Source organism: Xyrauchen texanus, chromosome 39, assembly GCF_025860055.1.
Source record: "Xyrauchen texanus isolate HMW12.3.18 chromosome 39, RBS_HiC_50CHRs, whole genome shotgun sequence".
Lineage (NCBI taxonomy): Eukaryota > Metazoa > Chordata > Actinopteri > Cypriniformes > Catostomidae > Xyrauchen > Xyrauchen texanus.
The window spans coordinates 33,229,874-33,252,982 of NC_068314.1; the positions used below are offsets into that span (position 1 = coordinate 33,229,874).

Here is a 23,109-nt window from a genome sequence, read left to right on the forward strand (position 1 = left end):
TGTGCCAAGGATGAAAGAAATTCCAGAAATGATGAGGAAAGAGTGGCAAGGCTGAAAAGCCACTGCTAAGCCAGAAGAACATAAAGGCTCATCTGAATTTTGCCAAAACACTCCTTGATGATCCTCAAACCTTTTGGGAGAATGTTCTGTGGACTGATGAGTTGAATGTGGAACTTTATGGAAGACAGGGGCCCCGTTACATCTGGCATAAATCAAACAGAGTATTCCACAAAATGAACATCATACCAACGGTCAAGCATGGTGGTGGTAGTGTGACGTGTGGGGATGCTTTGCTGCTTCAGGGCTAGGACAAATTGCAATAATTGATGGAAACATGAATTCTGCTCTCCACCAGAAAATCCTAAAGGAGAACATCCGGTCATCAGTCTGTGAGTTGAAGCTCAAGTGCAGCTGGATTATACAGTAAAACAATGATCCAAAGCATAGGAGTAAGATACTCCACCTCTGAGTATCTCAAAAGAAGCTAAATTAAAGATTTGGAGTGGCCTAGTCAAAGTACTGACTTGAACCCGATAGAGATGTTATGGCAGGACCTTAAATGGGTAGTTCATGCTCAAAAACCTCCGCCAGCCACTGGCTACATGCAGCGACAAAGTAGCTGGCAGTGCAAACGCAGCTTAATGGAGAGCTCCTCTTTCTAAAAGCAAAAGGCCGACAACTTGAACAACTTTTTAAGAAGTCGGGTCTATCTGTACATTTCATAGCATTCTCGGAACATTATAAAAATGCCTTGAAAGTGGCCCGCTCTACTTATATCTCTGTACTGGATTGATTTGTCTAATTGATTGCACAATGCAACTGCATTTGTTTTTGTTCCAGACGGGGCCACTGTCCACTGTCCATATGATTATCTATATGATTTATTTGTTATGTTCTTTATTGTGAAGCATCCTTGAGCTCTGGAAAGGTGCTACAAAAATTAAACATATTATTATTATTATTTCTCAAAACTTAGAAAAGCTGAATAAGGCTTTTTTTCTCATTACACTTATTTTTGAAAGTATTTGAGGTATGAATAGTGCATTCATACACAGAAGGAAAATGGCCAGAAGTTACATAATGTTATACCATAAATTACCGAATGTTTTGAAAATTTTTATTTTTACAGATGGTCAAGAGTCATTTCTTTTCTTCTTTCAAATTTGTTCAAACTTGCATTTCCAGTCTACTGCACTGTTTGAGCGTTACAGTTGTTGTCCATCATGGCGTCCCAGCAAACTCCTGGCAGCATCAACTCCCGGCCATTAGCTTCATATGCCGTTTCCACCTGCCAGTTTGCTCTGTACTCCATTTCATCATTCAGCATTATACACTCTGGCTACAGTTTGTTTATCCATTTCATTAGCTCAAGGTGAGCGGTACCACATGTGTCAGGCTTTGCTTAATACCAGAGGAAATTAATTGCTTCCTTATCAGGTTGGGGGAATCATTGTATGAGTAAATTGCATTATGCAGAGTTGGGTCTGGTAATCTGGCTTGGGCGCTGTCTGGCGCTGGTGGAAGGTTTATTACTTAATTATCTTCAGAATTGCTTTGGCAAACTCCTGTCAGGCCACCAGAGACGATGGTGCCACCGGCGGGCTTCAGAGGAAGTGGTGATACGGAGCTTGATGATTCTATTGCAGTGTAATTGAGAAGTGCAGACGTGTATTTTACTGTCCTGACCTTATTGCTGAAAAAGACAATGATTTCCGATTTTTGGGTTGGACTCACTTCATTGAGGCTTTCAGATGGATGTATACTACCAGTAATGCCAAAGAGCTAGCCTTGAAGGGATAGTTCACCCAAAAATTTGTGTTTTTCCACCTCTGACAAGGATCTTTCTCTGAAGAGGCTGCTTATTTCATGCCTCGCATCACAAGTTTATCAGCTGTTGAGGAGGTGGCTGGTGTGGGGGCTCTGTGACAGAAGGTGGCAGAAAGGGCACATACGGCAGGTGTCAGGTGGGGTCAGAGGGCAGCCGGTCAGGAGACTGCACCCGACACCTGGAGCACTGGCAGAGTCCAGAGTCACTGCTCCATCCAATCACATGCTGTTGCATACTAATCACGTCGGGTGTCATTGGAGGAAAGCATGGGTTGCTTAATTTGCATTAGCCAGGGAAAAAGCCTTCATAAGTATGCAGGGCAGGTTGCTTGAGCTGTTGACTATGCAGTGTCCAATGCATAAAATATACATTTCATTATGCATGTGTACAGGAAAAAAATAAATAACTATCATAGAATTACATTCTTGTACTAAGTTTGGAACTTTGAAATCTTGCCAATTAGTTGCCGCTTTGATGCTTGACAACATTTTGCTCATACATAAAACAACAGTTAATATAATTTAGGAGTGTTTAAATCACTGTCGTTTAATCAAAGGCAATAATATTCACAATGAATGGCACTTTTTGCTTTCATTATCCCTGATTAACAAAGTACCGCAATAACAGGTGCAAAGGGTCAATTAGACCTGTTTATTTATAACTGGAAGTGGATAAATTAATTGCGTTGTCCTGAAATGTTTAAAAGGGCTGAAATGCATAAACAAATGTCACTAATGTATGAAAGCACCATTTGACCCTAAAATTCACTGAAGCTTTAAAATATTCAACAAAGACCATCTGCTTCATTTTGTTTACATGTTCTGAATGTTTGCTCCTTGTTCATGCATTTCAAGGGCAGAACATCGCATCACAATCTGTGTTATAGTTATAGGTCATATATAGTTACTGTTTTTATACATAATTAAATAGTAAAAAAGCTTAAGGTAAAGAACAAACCCCAGTTTAGATTCATTTATACAATGATATAGGATATTTACTGTACATGATTTTCTTAGATTTTTACATTATGCAAAAAAATATTTTTGGTCTTGTTTTCCAGTATCTAATCTTTCTAAAAACATGACACATTTACTTGAGAAGCAAAATGAAATAAGATATTTAGTCTTGATTTCTAAGTAATCGAACAAAATGTAGTTACGTTTATGCTTATAAAAAGAAAAAAAACGATTCAATAAAAATCTAATCAAATACTTCAAAGGGGAAACATGCACATTTATTTTTCTTACTCCTTTGGTAAATCATTTTTTCTTCTTGGCTTAAGCATAAACCCACAACAAATGTTGTTCAATTTCTCTTCTCCAGTAAATTTATCTTGTTTTAAAAATGTCCCTATTCTGTCAACTTAATGACAAATTTGGAATAGTTATTTGCCTTTATTACTTTTGGAACTGCATTTCCATCTGTTGCTGCCATTCTTTTTTTTTTTTTTATTCACATTCATTTACAAAGCATGTTAGAAAAGATGGCGTACATTACAGAACGAGAGTATGTCAAAGTTACGTGCAGAACGGCGAGGACAGCTAATAAGTTTAGTATTGCAGTCCCTCATGGACATTAGTCTGCTCTGCAAGGTAGTCTGTTCATGCATTCAGCATCACATGATAATGAACCTGTTTTATCTTTTTCCATTCTATGCTCAGCATGACATCATAATAAACATGCATGTTTAACATTGTGAACCAAAAGAGCATCAGATTGTTCTGTGTGTTCCATGTGTAGCTCACACCAAAAGCAACTTTAAGCATAGATTCAGTTTTGTATTTTGTATTTTGTATTTTGTTTTAAATCCATGCAATTATGTTTCTTAATTCCGTATTTTCCACTAATTGAAAACTTGGCTAAATGTTAAAAGTTCAACTGTAGGTTTATTCTAGATGCTATTTCAATGCACCATGCAAATAAAATGCAAATTAAAATGTAAATGTATTCTCTTGAGATTGTGTGGGCTTTTTATCACAGGCAAATCCAGTTTTACATGCAAATCATTTGCAAACTAAGAGTGCAACTCTCAAATGCAACAAAAAATACCAAAAAAATGTAATAATATAAAAATGACAAAAATCGTATTCATGTTGATATGAGGCTTCATTAGATTTCATCTGGGTAGACGATAACACGATAACGTCTTTATGCTATTGCAAATTAGTGCAAAAAAATGAGTTTATTTTTAATGAATCAGTTTTGAACTCATGAGCTTGCTTTGAATCTGTCTTACAACACTGAACCGAAAGTCATTTTCAGTCATGTCAAAAAAGAAAAAGGGGAAAGAAAGAACTTTTAACTATGCTATTTGCATCAGCTATTTGCATCAGAAGTTGTACATGGAACCGTCATATCCTGCCGGAGATAAGAGGCAGGAGCGAGGAGCCTACCCCCGTGCAGGACAGGACTCAACTGGTGGTGGTGGGGTGGTGGAGGTTGTCGTGTTAGCACACTGAAACAGCATTGTGATAGATTGTGAGCAGACTTATACAGCAACGGCTTTACCCAGGTGTGGCAGGGCGGAGGGCGGGGCCGGGTCGTGATCATACACACTCGGTCCCGTATTGGGCTAATCAAGCCGTTGAGGTTTAAAGGTCGACTGCAGAGTATCGTGCAGGAGAGAGAGATCGTTAGCGGACATGTTCGTCATGTGTGTGTTTATGTTGTCTTTTAAGTTTACCATTAAACTATGATTTACATCGTCAAGCCGGTTCAAGTGTCTGATGCATCTTGTGTGAATATTCAACTGAGAGCCTCAAAATTTGTCCACAAAGCTAAACAATATCAAGCGATTCTGTAATTTAGCTAAACTAAAAAGTCATCATTTTGTTTCATTATATGAGCCAGTGAATTCGAAGTCAATTTTTTAGTCTGGAGTCTGGGCTATGATCACGTATGGTCTTTACAGCTCATTCAGGGCTTATGTAGAACTTCTCTGATTAGCTGACTGTCCTGGTCTTGACCCAAATAAGTCATGGGAAGAGTAACAAAATCTTGAGAGCTAATATAATTTGTCCTCCTCCTCTCTGTTAATAGAAATAACAGAAGTCGAACAGGTTTAGTTCTCTTGTTTTAATGTGATCTGCCAGTAGACCTCTTGTTGTCTGTGGTTAAGACCATGCGCTCTATCAGATTGTAATCGGCATACACCATTCCCATTTACTAAACATCTCCACATAAAAGACGGAATGTTGATGCACTTCATTCAACGAAAGCCATTCACAGACTTGGGTTTTCCTTTAAACACCAGCCTCCCTCGAGCAGCAAAAACCATGCACAGGGTTTCAGATTTGACTCAAACTCCCAGTAAGTGTCTGCAATCATCTTAAGACTCTGAAGGGCCTATTTTTGAATTAGCTTTTGGTGTGTATACGAGTATATTAATGCTTCAATCTTTTCCAGTGCAGATGGTTTAAAGCTTGATGAACTAAAATGGGGGTGCGCTGCTTTACGGCACTGGAAACTCTACAGATACATAAAACCCTCAATCCAATACAGATGGGAAATAGGGACGCCTGCCAGATGCACTGCTTCTCTCTGCCTCTTTTTGGTCCTATACCATGCTAAAAGTACATGCAAATACTGTATAGCTTTCCTCTCCTTTTTGGTTGCCTCATAAGTCTTGTAAATTGGGAATCCTTGCAGTGCATGGTCCCACATGGTAGAAGAATAGATGCTGTTGTCAAATTGTACTGGGAAAAGCTTGCCGTGGGGAAGTTTTAGCGTAAAAGGCACTCAGGGAGTCGACGGGGTGGATAAAATTTATAAGCATTGACCTGCAAGGGCTACTTTTACCAGCATTACCAAATCACTGCATTGCTCTTCCATACCACAATTCCAGCTCCAAATGAGATCCACATGCCTTCAAAATTTATTATATAGACCCGTATTGGTGAGCCAATGAGATTTTGAGAACATTCCACATCATTCAATGCCTTTTATTTGATGATTAAGCTAAGCGTTTGATTACACATTCTTTGCTCATTCACAGTTCACCATTTCTCTAATTATCACTCATTACATTCCCATCATTAAGAACTATTGACTTTCAAAGGACACATTTCCGGCAAAAAATCCCAAAGAGTTTGGCTATGAAATCTTCTACAGACCACTATATCGCATTCTTGGGCTTGCACAACTCATTTATACTTTTCGACTTTCCATTCAGAAAAGTAGTCAACTAGTTGTCTGGTAAATGTTCACTTAATGTAAATGACTCACAATATAGCTTATAGATGAAGTTATTACAAACTAGCGCACTGCTCTGCCACCTCCGGTTCTTTTGGCAGCCCAGTGAAGAGCTGCATTCAATGGGCACTTCACACAAATTACTGTTTGTGAAAGCATATGCAAATAAAACTAATTTCATACTGCTAAAATTATGTCTTTGGATTCATTTTGAATGTGTTATGTATAATTGTTAAATCTAAAATGGCTGTTATAAATACTGAAATTATTTAATTAATATACTGTAAATGAAATAAAATATTTCATATTGAAATATTATTATTTAGTGATGTGGGTCAGTAATTTAAGCAGTAAAGATGCATATTGCATGTCTGATGGTAGTTTTAATTGTCATATGGCACATTTCTCAGGTTTTAGAAGTGTGTTAAGCATGTGAGAATGTGTATTCATCAACCTGTTACATGTCCGTCATAGTCATACAGGCCTACTGAATCAAGTTAAAACTTGTTTTATCGATAATTCAGAAATATGTTACATAATTTCTTCACTTTAAACCATAGATATCCCTTTATAATAACTTTTATTCAAACCAACAAACTTTATTGCATTACATAATGATAAAAAGATTGTTAAAACTGCAGCGCTGCCCAAATTCACTATTGAAATCTGCTCGAAAGAACCCAAAAGTGTGGTTACCTGCAGTGTGACGTCAGAGTAATTTCATCTATATCAATATAGCATCTTCAAAATGGTTTGCTCCAACAACTTAGCCGATGCCTTGGCTCTGTGCCGACCTCTAATGTATTTTTGTTTGACAGTTGGTTTGGTATTTTATATCATATTAAAATAATACTCAGTAAGAACGTGATTTTTGCATTGTTGCACAGTAGGCTAGTTACAGTCATGTAAATCCCAAAATATACTTCGATTTTGACACGAACGCTCATCGAATACTAGCCTGTCAAAGTATATACTCCAGCGCATACGCACTATGACTGTACGAGACACCGGACTATTTCTCTTCAGGAGTTTAGACCTATATAGATATCTTTATAGTCCTTCAGACTCAAGTTATACAATTACAGGTATCCCCAGACGTATGCGCTATTGACGTGCACATCCACTATTGACGTAAACATCCACTATTGACATTTTTACCTTCGTCTCGTGTTGTTTACTGGTGATTACATTTTCTTCTAGCACATCTTCATGACAACAACGGCTCAAATGTGAGTGTTGCCACCTTTTGGACCCACAAATTAGTGTACATAATTCCAGGTACGTGCTCATACTGCACGTTCAAAGACGCCCTGTTAGAAGTGCTCGAGCACTCTGCTGTTGATGAAAATTGCATCACGCGTCCTGACCGTAGTATGTTTTGGGCTTAACACATTTGAAGTACTCACTTGCATAACATTTTCACCCTAATGCAATAAATATTCATACATTTGTGCATTTTTATCATGTGTAAATGATTACCAGATTTAGACATTTAATAAAACGTTTCATGGTCTTTTCACTTTATCGTTGGGATTCTAAGAAAGTATCCAGCATGACATGGCTGACCAGAGTACTAATAGCTGTGAGGCAGATATTTACCAGCTTTGATTAGATCGGAGCTCAAGAAATGGCTTTTTTGTGTTTGCATGACCATGCCACATTGAAGGCCAATAAACGTATATGAGTAGATTATGAATCTATTAGATGATGTAGATTTGAAAACTTGTCTGTATGACCTTCCCATCCTATCTGTCTGTTTTCTTTAGAGCAGATATGTAAATATGATATATTTCTAATGCAAACAGAGACCATGTACGGCATAGTGTGATAGTTCCAATGTGTCTGAACGCCCCGTCTACCAGTAAAAAGTTAAGCGCCTACATTTGGAGATAAATAGTCCTCATCATCTGTACCACGGAGAGCAACTGTGTGGAAACAATGAAATTCTTGAAAGTAGAACAAACATTTACTAGCTGTGATAATTGCACTTGCTTTGACTGTGTTTGCTGTCATTACTCTGTCTTGGTTTTTCTTTTGTCTGAAGCTTGTTGGTGCCATGCTTATTCTTTGCCAGGCTCAACAATATGAATGGCCTGAGGCGAGTTTCTGGCGAGTTGACTAAACTTTTTTTGACCCATTGGGCCGAAGGTGCGTTGTCACTACACTATCTGTAATCTTACGTTTGTTGATCTTGTACATAGGTTTTTAGGCTGTGCACACTTAAACATTTGGATATCTGTGATGAATTGAACATTTTTATTGCAAATTCTTTGCATTTAATCGTTTAAGGTAAGATTGCCTGTATGCTTCCCATTGAGGAAGTCTGATTGCTAGCCTGATTAGTCCTCGTTTGAGACTTTATACAAACATTAAGATTGACAAGATGCCGCTGGTCTCTTGCCTTTAAGCACAAAGCTCTGGGTTGAACTGAGGACCGACAGAGGATTCACTCCCGCAGTGCTTGGAGTCCTGGGAAGCCGTTCATTATTCTCTGGCATATATTTATTAACAGGCAGGGAAAAGAGCACTGTGGCTTGCATTTCCCGATAAGTACATTTGGACAGATTAACGCTCGTTGGTGTCAAGCCACTGGGTAGAAACACTGCTAAAAATGAACAGTGCTGCTCTGAGCTGGACTCAAGACCTCCTCAATCACCTGTGTTTTTAAGACAGATTTACAACTCTTTCTGAGCTCAAGAGAGCAAGAAATAAGCACTTAAGCTCTCCTTCATCCCCGGAGACTGTAAGCTCAAGCTGATTGCAGTGACCTGCTTTCCCACCCTAGCACTTTTAATATACCTGGAGAGAAGTATCCGCTAGCATTCCCATTCATGTCTATGGCAGTTAATTGGCTGGCGCATATAGTAGAGGTCTGCTCGGGCATTCATTAGAAGCCCACACATTGTCAAAGATTTCCACCCACCACATCTTTTACATATAAAAACAATTTGTGATCATGCAGATACGCACCTTAACGATCAAATACACTTTACAATTCTGCCAAAATGCTAGTCTTGGTGAGGTATAAATGTAAACAGTTATGTCTAGTGTGTTGTTATAACAATAATCAAACAATATAGGAAGCGAGGAAAGGCCACTTGCTGCGCTTGACTGAATAACTTGTTTAGTAGCTTTGAAAAGAATTAATGTATTATAGTCATACAGTGGACACCACTTTATATGTCACATTTCATTTAATTCGGAATGTTTATTTAAATACTTGATACGGCTCTTAAAAACTTTAAAGCTTAATTTGTATTTTTGTTTTATTGTTTTTACTGTCATTTGTTTCTATTCATTGCTTTTATTTTGTTTCTTTGTTCTTATTATAGACTGTTTACTTGATTGAGAATTTGAAACAGTACTGACTGTACATAATTAACAAACAAGTATTCGTTTTTCTGTTGTAGTATCATAATTGGTATCAAGAGTGTTCAAATTTCTCAACTACTATTTGCCAACTACACACATTTTGGTATGGTGACAACACTGTTTACATATATATATATATATATATATATATATATATATATGTATATATATATATATATATATATATATATATATATATATATATATATATATATATATATATATATAGTGCATGGTATATCTTGGTATAATATTGTCCAAATTAAGCAGCCCTAATATACACTCACCTAAAGGATTATTAGGAACACCTGTTCAATTTCTCATTAATGCAATTATCTAATCAACCAATCACATGGCAGTTGCTTCAATGCATTTAGGGGTGTGGTCCTGGTCAAGACAATCTCCTGAACTCCAAACTGAATGTCAGAATGGGAAAGAAAGGTGATTTAAGCAATTTTGAGCATGGCATGGTTGTTGGTGCCAGACGGGCCGGTCTGAGTATTTCACAATCTGCTCAGTTACTGGGATTTTCACGCACAACCATTTCTAGGGTTTACAAAGAATGGTGTGAAAAGGGAAAAACATCCAGTATGCGGCAGTCCTGTGGGCGAAAATGCCTTGTTGATGCTAGAGGTCAGAGGAGAATGGCCCGACTGATTCAAGCTGATAGAAGAGCAACTTTGCCTGAAATAACCACTCGTTACAACCGAGGTATGCAGCAAAGCATTTGTGAAGCCACAACACGCACAACCTTGAGGCGGATGGGCTACAACAGCAGAAGACCCCACCGGGTACCACTCATCTCCACTACAAATAGGAAAAAGAGGCTACAATTTGCAAGAGCTCACCAAAATTGGACAGTTGAAGACTGGAAAAATGTTGCCTGGTCTGATGAGTCTCGATTTCTGTTGAGACATTCAGATGGTAGAGTCAGAATTTGGCGTAAACAGAATGAGAACATGGATCCATCATGCCTTGTTACCACTGTGCAGGCTGGTGGTGGTGGTGTAATGGTGTGGGGGATGTTTTCTTGGCACACTTTAGGCCCCTTAGTGCCAGTTGGGCATCGTTTAAACGCCACGGCCTACCTGAGCATTGTTTCTGACCATGTCCATCCCTTTATGGCCACCATGTACCCATCCTCTGATGGCTACTTCCAGCAGGATAATGCACCATGTCACAAAGCTTGAATCATTTCAAATTGGTTTCTTGAACATGACAATGAGTTCACTGTACTAAAATGGCCCCCACAGTCACCAAATCTCAACCCAATAGAGCATCTTTGGGATGTGGTGGAACGGGAGCTTCGTGCCCTGGATGTGCATCCCACAAATCTCCATCAACTGCAAGATGCTATCCTATCAATATGGGCCAACAGTTCTAAAGAATGCTTTCAGCACCTTGTTGAATCAATGCCATGTAGAATTAAGACAGTTCTGAAGGCGAAAGGGGGTCAAACACAGTATTAGTATGGTGTTCCTAATAATCCTTTAGGTGAGTGTATATATATATATATAGTGTATACACCGACCAGTCACATCATTAAAACCACCTGCCTAGTAGTGTTTAGGTCCACCAACAGTCATCCATATGATTATCTAATCAGCCAATTGTGTGGCAGCAGTGCAGTGCATAAAACCATGCAGATACAGGTCAGGAGCTTCAGTTAATGTTCATATCAACCATCAGAATGGGGAAAATATGTGATCTCAGTGATTTGGACCATGGCATGATTGTTAGTGCCAGATGGGCTCGTTTGAGTATTTCTGAAGTGCTGATCTCCTGAGATCCTGGCAGCATGTAGGGGAGCTACACAATTTTAGGCAGGTGGTTTTAATATTGTGGCTGATTGATTTTATATATATATATATATATATATATATATATATATATATATATATATATATATATATATATTAAAACAGTTATAATAATAATTAATTTTTCCATTAATTAAAAACCTGAATCTGACCCTAACCCAAAGTTGCACAGTACTATACAACAACTGACCCAAACCGGTTTGTCAATTACTTACAAAAGCCCCCTAAAAACTATTTGTTACCAGAAAATCACCTACAATGATGATATTAAATATTTGTGATTTATATGTTGCTTGGAAAGAAATGTTAAATATTTAGTCAGAAAACACGGTTACACTTTTTGCCATCAAGTTCCAGCAGAGGCTGATGGGGTGATACTAACCTGCCTATTCTTGACCCCTTATTCTCACTGATTGGCTTTTCCACAAAGAACAGTGTGCTGGAGGAGAGGCCTATGTCTTTATAAGCTTGTGCCCTGGAGACGGTAAGAGCTATAAATCCTGGCCTCTCCAAACCACACACAACCCCAGCTGTGTTCTAGAAGACCTCCATTCAGTTTTCCTGACCCGCTATGCCATGCTTCAATGCTTAATGACTATTAAGAACTCCCTGAGCTTTTATTTCAGTAGTGAACTGCAGAAACTTTCTTTTGTACTGTCAAGTTGGACAAGTCCAAAACAACACAACCACTCAGAACTGACACACTTCACCCTGTAATTACCAAGCATGCTGATAAAAAATTAACTCTGTAATTCCCAAATTCAAAGACATAAAACTCCAGTTGTGTTCGGCATACTTGTGGCTTTCATCAGTAGAAAGAGCACCTGGTTTTATTTGTTTTCTACACACCACAAAATTAGTCTGCCTTCCCTCTGAGGAGGATGTGACAAGGAAGAGATTTCAGGCTAGATTATATCCTCAGAATTAGGCGAGGAACCATGACCAATTGGAGAGACTCGGAGTCAGGACTGGAAATTCCCACCTATTTTATGTGGTTCAGCGCAGTGCAATTTATATACATCAACACATCTGTTTAATCACACACAAGAATCAGTGTTTTAATGCCTCTGTCAGTATAAATAGAAATTAGAATTATTTTCACTATATGCAATGCTCAACAATAAGGACTACCCGGGCCTTTTGACTGAGATGTCAAAATGATCAGTAAATCAGTAATGTTTTATTCCGCATGTATTTGTATTCCAGCAAATGTGTGTTAACGACTAATTATGGAGTTGCGTAGTGGGATTGTTCCAAGCTAATATAGCAAATTATAAAGATAATAAGTTAATTGTTGTATCCTATTTTGCCGGTGTAAAGAAAGCTTAACATTTAATGAAATCATATATAAAATTAAAACAGTTTTTGTGGTTGGGCCAGTGAAAATATTGTCTAGACTGGCCAAGCAGAACATGACATGTTTCCTCATTTACACTTTCCCTCTATCTGCATTTTTTTCAGCTCCTTCTACCGTGTCTATAATGCATCAGGTCAGTCGGACCATTGACAGCATCACTCTCTCCTGGTCGCAGCCGGACCAGCCCAACGGGGTCATACTTGACTACGAGCTGCAGCATTATGAGAAGGTATCATTCAAACTCACGCTTGATTAATGCATTATGCATGTAACTTATTTTTAATGCATGAAATGCCATTCAATATTACCTTGAGCATGCATTATTAATTATTGTTTTGAGAGGATGACTTGAATAAATATACAGTGGGGTCAAAAAGTCTGAGACCATAGTGAAAATGCTGCTTTTGCATTATCATTATCATTATTATTATTATTATTATTATTATTATTATTATTTTCATTGCAAGTTATATTTCAGCATTACAATTTGAGTGAAAACATTAATTGAAAAATTTGTAGCTATATGGAATCTTTTGTGCTTCAGTGGTTGCAAGGAAATATTTAGGAGTTAACATCAATGTGATTACTTAGAAATACAGTAGAATCTAGAAATAATTACTATTATAAAAATCTATTAATAATTGCTTTATTTTTTAAATAATTTGATGTTTTCATAATATTTATATAAACTATTAATAATTGTATTATTTTAAAAATAATTTTGTTATATACTATTTATAATTTTATTTAGAAAACATTTATTATATACAGTATTCTATTGTATTAGAAATAGCACAGAATCTAGAAATACTTAAAAATTGTTTTGTTTAATTAAAACAAAATTATATTTAATAATTACATTTACAATAATTATTAGATATACAATTGTGTTAAAAATAGAGCAGCATTTATAAATACTTGAAATATGATTATTAAAAAACTAAAGCTATTTAAAATGTATTATTATTAAAATCATTTAAAAATAATTTAGTTTTCTACTATTTTATTCACAAAATGTTTATTAGAAAAACTATTGTATTAGAAATAGAGCAGCATTTAGAAATATTAGAAATATTTTTATTAAAAAACAAACTATTTAAAATGTATTATTTTAAAAATAATTTCAAAATAATTTAGTTTTTTAATATTTTATTTACAAAATGTTTATCAGAAAAACTATTGTATTAGAAATAGCTCAAAATCTAGAAATACTTTTATTTTAATTTTGGTTTTGTTTAATTAAAATGTTTATATTTAATAATTACATTTACAATAATTATTAGATATACTATTGTATTACAAATAGAGCAGCATTTAGAAATATTAGAAATATTTTTAATAAATAATAAATGTATTTTAAAAATCATTTAAAAACTAATTCAGTTTTATACTATTTTATTTACAAAATGTTCATTATGAGAACTATTGTATTAGAAATAGTGCAGAATCTAGAAATATTTACAATGTTTACAACCACACACACAAATATATATATATTACTTTTAATAATTGTATTATTTAAAAAATAATTTCTTGTTATACACTATTTATAATCAGGGACTAAAAACGGTTCACGGAAATAAAACTAACTAACCTTTGGTCCCAAAAATGGGAACAAAGTGATTTTCTATTGTTCTGGAGTGAAAACTTTATTTTTAAAAGCTGTTAACTGGTTATAACTGGCTAATTTCATTCCAATAATTTTTAAAGTAAACCAAAGACCAAAGGGTTCATTCCAGTACTTTTTTGGAGCTGCCCAAAAAAATGAAACGTGTTTGATCTTGAAGGAAATTGCTGCATCACACATTTCTTTGCCTAATTGCCCATTATGGATGATGCATTCTGTGAACTAAATATTACTACATTAAGTATTATTACTATATTACTACATACTGTACATTCACGGCTAATCCTGATAAAATGAAACATTATTATAGGTCAAAATTATATTTTTCAGCTGTCACTGAATTATTGTTAGAAATGAGGCATTAATACAGATTTGATGCTGCTGGGCTTTGAAAGAGAAGCAGATCTGTAATAAAACAAATTATTAACTGTTAATTAACTGTATGCTTGTTATAATTTCTAATCTAATAAATCCACCACACAAGAAAACATTTTATTGCTTATTTTCGCTTATTTTGGTGAAGCATGTGGCTTATTGTGGGATTGTTTTTCTAGACCAGGTCGCTTGTTTCTATTGCAAGATCTGGCAACACTGCAATTTGTATTTCACCCACCCCTTAGCGCAGAGTACTAACATTAAAAAAAAAGAACATTATTAACCGTTCTATTATTTTGTTCTAACCGGTTATCATTTAGAAAGGAGGTTCCGGAACTACTTAACCAGAACAAAAAATAAATAAATGTTTGCTCAGAATGAACCAACATATTGTTTTTAGTCCCTGTTTAATATTTTATAATATTTTTTTTTTTTTTACATTTCATTAGATACATTATTATATTAGAAATAGTGCAGAGTCTAGAAACATTTACACATTTTTATAAACAATAATACTATTAATAATTGTATTATTTTTTAAATAATTTTATGTTTTAAAATATTTATAATTTTATAATTGTATTTATACAATTTTTATTTGATATACTATTGTATTAGAAATAGTGCAGAATCTGAAGTATTTGTATTATCCTTAATTTTACATAAATTTTGTATCTTTCAATTTTTCAAAATCTGACAATAATCTGGTTTAAATGGGATTTTAAATCCCATATTTCAAAATGATCTCAGACTTTTGGACCCCACTCTATTTTTAACCAGTTTTATTTGTCATGTATATTATTTTATTTATATTTGAGCAAATTTTTGCAGTCTTAGAAAGACATTTAGACTTTAACTGAAGAAATATGGCAAGTACTGTTGCACCGAAGCTCCCTCTGCAATGATAGGTGGTTTACAGTTGCCGTCTAATTGAGGTTTTTGGCAGCTGTCAGAAACAAATACCGAAATCCTGTTCTGTCGTGTGTGATTACAATCGCAGTTGCTCTGCGAAAGACTGTTGTGGTTCGATCCGGATACCAATGGCTAAAATAACAGAGATTTCACTGCAGTTAAAAAAACATATTTCGGTTACAGACTCCTCTCTGCCAGTGTACGCCTCAGAAAACATACGCGCTAACTTGTGCTTGAGAAGAACGCACACCCAGATAGTGTGTCGATATTCTTTTAACATATTCCCATTTTGCTCACTTTGTGTGGCTGCTTGACACACATAAATTAACCACACCCTTACGTTCACACATTTCAACATGCACAGTATGACGGATACTTTCTGTCTTTCTCTTTCTTTGTTTGACACACACACACACACACACACACACACACACACACACACACACACACACACACACACACACACACACACAGGCTGACTGTCCCCAGGGCTCTGCTCTTGTTCTAACTCTTTCCTCAGTATAATTCCTTTCTCAGACAGTGCTGAGGACCGCCTGTCAAAACACTCTTCCCAGACTGCAGCAAAGCTCACATCACAAAGTGCAGAAATAGCTGACAGGAAAAAAGCAGAGCACACACACAGTCCTACATTCCCATTCTCTGTCATTCTGTATTTCTTTCTAACTTCTTCGCTCACACAAACAGACACTCAAGAGGGGATGCGACAATAGCAACAGCTTTCGGCCCAGACTAATGAATCGTGGCTGGCCTGAAAGTGTCAGCAACAGTTTCTCCGCCAGGCACCCTGAGTCGGGCTCTCCTTATGGGCTTTGATGAGATAAATAGTCCTGTTAGAGAGCCATATGTACCTGAGATACACTTCTAACTCTCCCATGCTGTGAGGCTAGAAGATCTACTGTGACCAAAACGACAATGGTTTTGTGCAATTTATGTATTCGTTTTTTGGAGGAGGGGGGGGATTTTCTCCCCTTTTTCTCCCAATTTTGAATGTCTTATTCCCAATTTTGCTCTAAGTCCTTGTGGTGGCATAGTGACTCTCCTCAATCCGGGTGGCGGAGGACAAATCTCAGCTGCCTCCGCATCTGAGACCGTCAATCCGTGCATCTCATCACATGGCTCGTTGAGCGCGTTACCACGGAGACATAGCGTGTGTGGAGGCCTACGGGATCTACCGCGGCAGCTACGCACAACTCACCATGCACTCCACCGAGAGTGAACCATATTATAGCGATCACGAGGAGGTTACCCCATGTGACTCTACCCTCACTAGTAACCGGGACAATTTGGTTGCTTAGAAGACCTGGCTGGAGTCACTCAGCACACCCTGGAATTCAAACTCGCGAACTCTAGGGGTGGTAGCCAGCGTTTTACCACTGCGCTCCCCCTGTCTTCTCTTGGTTGGAAAAACAGATAGTTGCGCCTCTAAACTCATACCATTGGTTCAGTGTGGCCAGTGTTGGCAGGTCAGGATGCTCAAACAAACAGTTTTCTTGGGGAATCTTTAAATACATTTGTGGAAATTTGTTCTACTTTTTCCTTTTTGTAATTTCTCTGTGCCTCTGTCTTTCCTTCCTCAGGACCAGACCGAGCATAACTCTTCCGTAGTGAGGAGTCAAACCAACACCGCAGTCATTCGTGGCCTCAAACCCGGTGGCATCTACGTGTTTCAGGTCCGAGCCCGTACGGTGGCCGGGTTTGGACGCTACAGCGGCAAGATGTACTTTCAGACCATGACTGAAGGTGATTATGTAGTCAAAATGATGATAAAACGATGGTTCATTTCATCCAAAGACCTCTATCACCTTTTCAAATTTGCTCCTTGAGGGATTAAATTAAACGGGTACGATTCTCACTTCTTATCTTAAAAGCACACCTGTGTTGTTTGTTGTAATTGACTTCAAGATTTCAAAAGCAGATAGTTTATCTACTAAACTAATCATCTAATTATGTCAGGCATTAGATAGTAACAAATCTAGTGAATGAATCTCTGCAATGCCATAGCATGGCAGCAAAATATTTACATAGCCACAATAAGCAATGTCTTTCATAAAATCAATGGACTGAGGAAGACAGGGTGTGTTTCTCACGTGCCTCCAAGAGAGCTTATCTCGCTGAACATACACTTGACTGTCCGAGGAAGTTTACCTGAGTTTGCAGTGTGAATTGTTTATGATAAGATTTCTGCAGGCTTTAAGAAACAAACTAAAACAATGTATTTATAAAAAAAAAAGAAAGAAAAGGGAAAAAAAGTAGAAGTGTTGTCACGCTTATTAGTCAAACTTATGTTGCTTCTGGTGCGTGGAGCCGAAAATCTCATCAAAGCCACAAAAATTGCTGTCAGCACACTGAATAGAGATTCAGACTTGGAAAAAGTCTAGCAAAAATACTTTATTTATTTTTCAATTTGCTTGGCAAAAAAAGCACAAGTGAACACGAAACCAGACCAACAAGAGTGGACGTTTCAGCATATGGCTTTCTTCAATACTTAAACTAGAACTACACACTTTTTTGTACTTTTTGCTAGTACAAGTACAAGATATTTACAGTATATGAAAATCCATAGTTTTGTAGTAATAGATAGAATTTTTAGCTATTATTTTTTTTCTTCATATAATTTTTTGGCATTTTTTTGCCTTTATTTGATTTGAAAGTGGAGAGGGAGACAAGAAATGACAAGGGAGTAGAGGGAAACGACCTTGAGCCGGGAATCAAACTTGGGTCATGCATGACGGTACCGAACCATATGTCGGAGCACTGCCAATAAGGCTACAACACCAACATAAATGGCATTTTAATAAATAATAATAACACAAATAATATTAAAAAACCTCTAAAAAGTGGTATAAATATAGGATGGTTTTGATTAGTGTGTAGTTTGGACCAGTTGTTGTAAGGAAGCTGTCCCGCAACAAAAACAATTCTGTAAGAAACGCTGCATAGGACTAATCAAACATACCTCTGGAAAGCTGCCCATCATCTCGCCCTTCCCAATTTACCTCATCCAGAGGCTGCTACCTTACTCAATAAGCAGCTTATTATGATCACAGACTAGAGTCAGAATTAGTCTGATCTATCCTACCGTGCACTCTTTTGGCATGACAAGAGACATCAACCCAGCCAGGTGATCCAAACACGGATGCGCCATGCCAGAAATCTGTGTTCACTTTGAATAATTTAACCAGGAGGTTTAAAACTGATTAAACAGGAAGTTACAGTGCAGCTGAATTCACTTGAGACCCAACGTTCTGATTTTTTGTTTACTTTTAACATGAGCTTGTGGGAGTTCAAAGCAATGCAATTTAAATTTAAAGATCCCATGAAATCAAACTTAGAGTTTTGTCTGTTAGCTTTGGGACCGATATGCTAGTGCACTCCTAAAAGTTGACAAAATTCACTTGAACGAGAATGTCCCTCACCCTATAACCGCCTACTTCTGACTAGCAATAGCAAGTAGAAAATCATGTTCATGTCTGTGATGTAAACTAAAGGATATTGGCTACTTAAAACAGGGAAAATCCAACATATCCAGACCCAACTTCCCATTTTGATTGGACATATGCCAACACAGGAAAGAAAAATGTGCTCATCAAGTCAGTTTATACTTTTATGTACATTTTGGTATAAATTCAGTAAAAACGAATTCTAGATGGTAGCATACGGCCTCCTCTAGCCTCTGTAGTTTGAAAGAAGATTATTTATTCATAAGAGGCCAAAGAAAAAAGGAGAGAAAGGTAAGCAGAACGAAAAGAAAGAGATGTGTAGATAAATAAGGCCAATCCGTCCCTTCATCCCAAACTCCATCCAGCACATTTCCTCTATCGCCTACCCATGTGCTGCTGGAGCCGAGAAGTCCAACTGTAAGGCCCCTTCTACCCTGAAGGCATCTTACAAAGGGCTTCCTGTCCCCGATTCCCCACTGCGAACCACAAAAGGGGAAATGGGGTTCTCTCACCTGTGTAGATATGCACTGCAGGAGTCTACACTCTTCTGCCTCAGTGGAGTCTGAACTTGCTTCAGGCAACATCAGATTTAGAGAAGGTCTGCTGGGGTTTGTCAGGAAGTGCTAACTATTAGATATGTGTGTGTGTAACTACAGAGGAGTACAACACTAGCTTTCAGGAGAAACTGCCGCTCATCATTGGCTCGGCGGCTGCTGGTCTGGTCTTCCTCATTGCGGTGGTGGTCATCATCATCGTCTGCAACCGGTAAGTTCTCTCCAAACACAGGTTCCTCACGCTTTGCCTAAAAGCCGAAATACTGTATACTCGACGTAAGTGTGTGAACATGGGCATTTCTAACTACACTACTTGATTTGGTGTGTAGTTGCGTTCAGACCACAGTTCATAAATCAGCGCATCACACAAGGGCACAAGGGGCAATATAGCCGACATTAATATGAACTGTTCGCTTCTAAAGTGATTTATCTTTTAAGTCAACTATTATCATGCCAGAGCAACAGTTTAAAGAGAATATTCTTTAGCATTTAAGGTAAAGTCAGTATATTTATAGCAACCTGGGGCCAGTGGTAGCTCAGCGGTTAAGGCTCTGCGTTACTGACCGAAAGGTTGGGGGTTCAAGCCCCAGCACTGCCAAGATACCACTGTTGGGCCCTTGACCCTATCATAACTGACCCTGCGCTCTGACCACAGCTTAGTTGAGATATGCGAAAACAACTGCATTTCATTGGCTCTGTACCTGTACTCACAATAAAGTTGAATATTAATCTTAACCTACCAGAACAATAATGGCACAGACTTCACAAACTCTATCACCTCTTTGAAAACTGCGGTTTGATACCGCTACAGTACTGCAAAAACGCATGTTAAGGGTGTTCAACCAGACCGTGCATTGGCCAAGTGCTCACATCTGTGTACGGGTACATGCGTAATGTGTTTCTGGCCTTAAACCATTAGCGTAGCTTCCTCTAATTATACCACCAGCGTGTCAAAATCTTACTCCAAGTTAATCTTTGCTTCATTAGTGTACTTTAACAGAGAAGCAGAGCTTGTAAAAACTTGCTTAATGACAAGAAGAGGGTTTGTTTTAACAAGATGACGGTGCCAGTATTAAGTGTTGTTTCCATGGCTTGAGCTCCATTTTAAAAGCACCAGTAGAGCTGTTTGCTTTTGTTCCAACAGACGTGGGTTCGAGAGACCAGATTCGGAATACACGGACAAGCTGCAGCACTACACCAGTGGCCACAGTGAGTACTTAGGCTTTAGCACTGCTGTACACACACCATGCAGTTTTTAGGTTGAACTAAAAACGTACACAAACAGTGAGCTAGCAGCACTCCAACAGGCATACAAATACAGTAAACTTTCTCAGCACATAAACCGTACACATTTGTCCACTTCAGTGCCTTCATTCTCCATTCACTTGTAAATACGACTTTTCTTGGTCCTTTACATGCTTGGAACTCGTAAATACGATATGCTAGCATACCTAATTATTAACATGTGAACGTCAAAACAGTTCATTTATTTGGAGGTGGGGTATAAAAATATTTTTGAAAATAAGGTAATAAGGGGGGCACACCACCTCCAAGACTTCATCGCTTCATACTCTTCATACCCTGCAGTTGGTTTGCCCTTCGCCCATGGATTGAAGCTTGTAATTTTCACAAGTGCTTGCCAGTTTTGTATGCCGTATGCATCAGATGGTCTATGAACGGACTGTGGGCGGTCCGTGGGCGTGAGACTATACTCGTGCACTCTCTTCCCTCACTCATCTCACACACACCTCTGTCTAAAAATTCCTCTCTCCTTCACTTCACAAGACTCAAATTTCCCTATTTCTTTGTTCATCTTTATTCTTTTTATCTGTGTTTTCTCATCAAAGCAATAAACAAAGTTAATGCAAAAAAAGCCCTGAACCAGGTATTTTAAAGTTAATAAGATCCATCAAAGATTTGTCATAAAATGAGCAATACTTCAGTAAATACCATCTTAACCTTGAAGTGCTGCTCCATTTATAGAAATACATCTTTAAGATTCTCCAGAGGCAATAATTTAAAGCTCTCTCTCTCTCTCTCTCTCTCTCTCTCTCTCTCTCTCTCTCTCTCTCTCTCAGGGCTTATATTTTATCTCTCTCTTGCTCACTCTGCTGAATAAAATGGTCAGGTGGCACTTTCCTTACTTTTTTGCACTTCCTTATCATTTAAACAGCTCAAACATTAATCAATGGTAAAGGACGGCTGTAAATGCTGTATTTATTGAAAACATTTCTCTGAAGCTGTATGGCTTGTAAAACCTGGAAAATCAAGGCCAGAAATCATCCGTTAGTTCCTAAGTGCAGAAAGTGTCCTTAATTTTCTCACTCGTTTCTTACTCTCTTGTACTTGTGTCTCGCTCACTTTCTCTCTTTTTATCTTAGTCTCACATGGTTTCTCAGTCTTATAGTGTTTCTTTTTTTAATTCTGTCATCATTTACTCAACCTCATGTTCTTCCATACCTGTATGAATTCATTTTTTTTTTTCCATAAAAGGAGATGAATGCTATATTCCAAGTCTTCTGAAGCCGTGATAACTTAGTGCGCAATTTTAAGCAGATATTTTCTGAAAATAATTCCCTCCGATGCTCTGATTTTCATTTATTTAAACATGAAACTTAAAATTTTACGTGATTGGTGAAAAACATAATTGATTCTCATGTGTGTTTTCACAGATTGTGGCCCAGCAAGTTTCTATATGTGGCAGTGCGAATTAGATATGAGAGCTTTAGCAGAGGGAAAGATTTTCAGTGAATAACAGCTTAAATTTCCATCTGTTTCTAACACAAAGTTATTGTTTGGCTCCAGTCTTGGAAAATTGAGTCATATGGACTACCTTTATCTTGATTATTATTCAATTTTTGGAGCTTGAGAGCCATTCTTATTAGATGTATTGAAAAGAGCAGCATTAACATACTGTTGAACACCCCCTTTTCTTTTCCTTGGAAGCAAGAAAGTAAAATGGGTTTGAAACATTATTGGGGTGAACTTTCATTTTCGGGTGAACTGTTCCTTTAAAACGGAGCTCTGCTCAGAAGGATATTCTCCAATATAGCACAGACACCGCAAACATTTCGTCATTATTACATTTCGACACTCATGAATCCTTTGATGTTTGACGTCATTTACTTCTCTCGCTCTGTTTATCTTCTCCTTGTTCAATGCGAGAACACATCTATCAACTCATGAACTGTCTGCACGGTCAGATCACCATTAAAAACCCTTTCCAGCTGCATGACAACACAATGTCTATTGAAATGCTTTCGGATAGATTTGGAGCCAAGAGTCTGAAAAATCAGATTTGAGGCAGGAATGACTTAAAGTCAACCTAAAGCTAATTTACATGCAATCAAAAGCCATTTGATTGGCAGAAATGGAAAGAGGTGATATGGTCTCCATCAGAGACTACTGTATGACACCTTTGAGCTGATACATACATTAAAATGCCTTATCTGAGTTGTGGCGAATGCTATTGCACTCCATTCAGTGCAGTGACGAGGTGTTTGTAATGCGTGGAATACAAAGCTACTAGAAAACCAATCATTCCCAGAATTTTCTCACTGTACTTTTACAATGAGTAAGAAACCGACAATGTGAAAGGTTATGTAAATGCCT

The 23,109-nt window shown here is 37.4% G+C and overlaps 1 protein-coding gene across 1 annotated transcript in view; it reads left to right on the forward strand.

The window, feature by feature from the left end:
* Nucleotides 1-23,109, forward strand: part of LOC127632504 (ephrin type-B receptor 2-like) — a 209,332-nt gene that overhangs the window by 159,538 nt on the left and 26,685 nt on the right. The window contains exons 6-9 of the mRNA XM_052111115.1: nucleotides 12,673-12,797; nucleotides 17,081-17,243; nucleotides 19,600-19,708; nucleotides 20,642-20,706. Coding sequence (XP_051967075.1) covers nucleotides 12,673-12,797; nucleotides 17,081-17,243; nucleotides 19,600-19,708; nucleotides 20,642-20,706 — 462 coding nt within the window. The remainder of the gene's footprint in view (nucleotides 1-12,672; nucleotides 12,798-17,080; nucleotides 17,244-19,599; nucleotides 19,709-20,641; nucleotides 20,707-23,109) is intronic.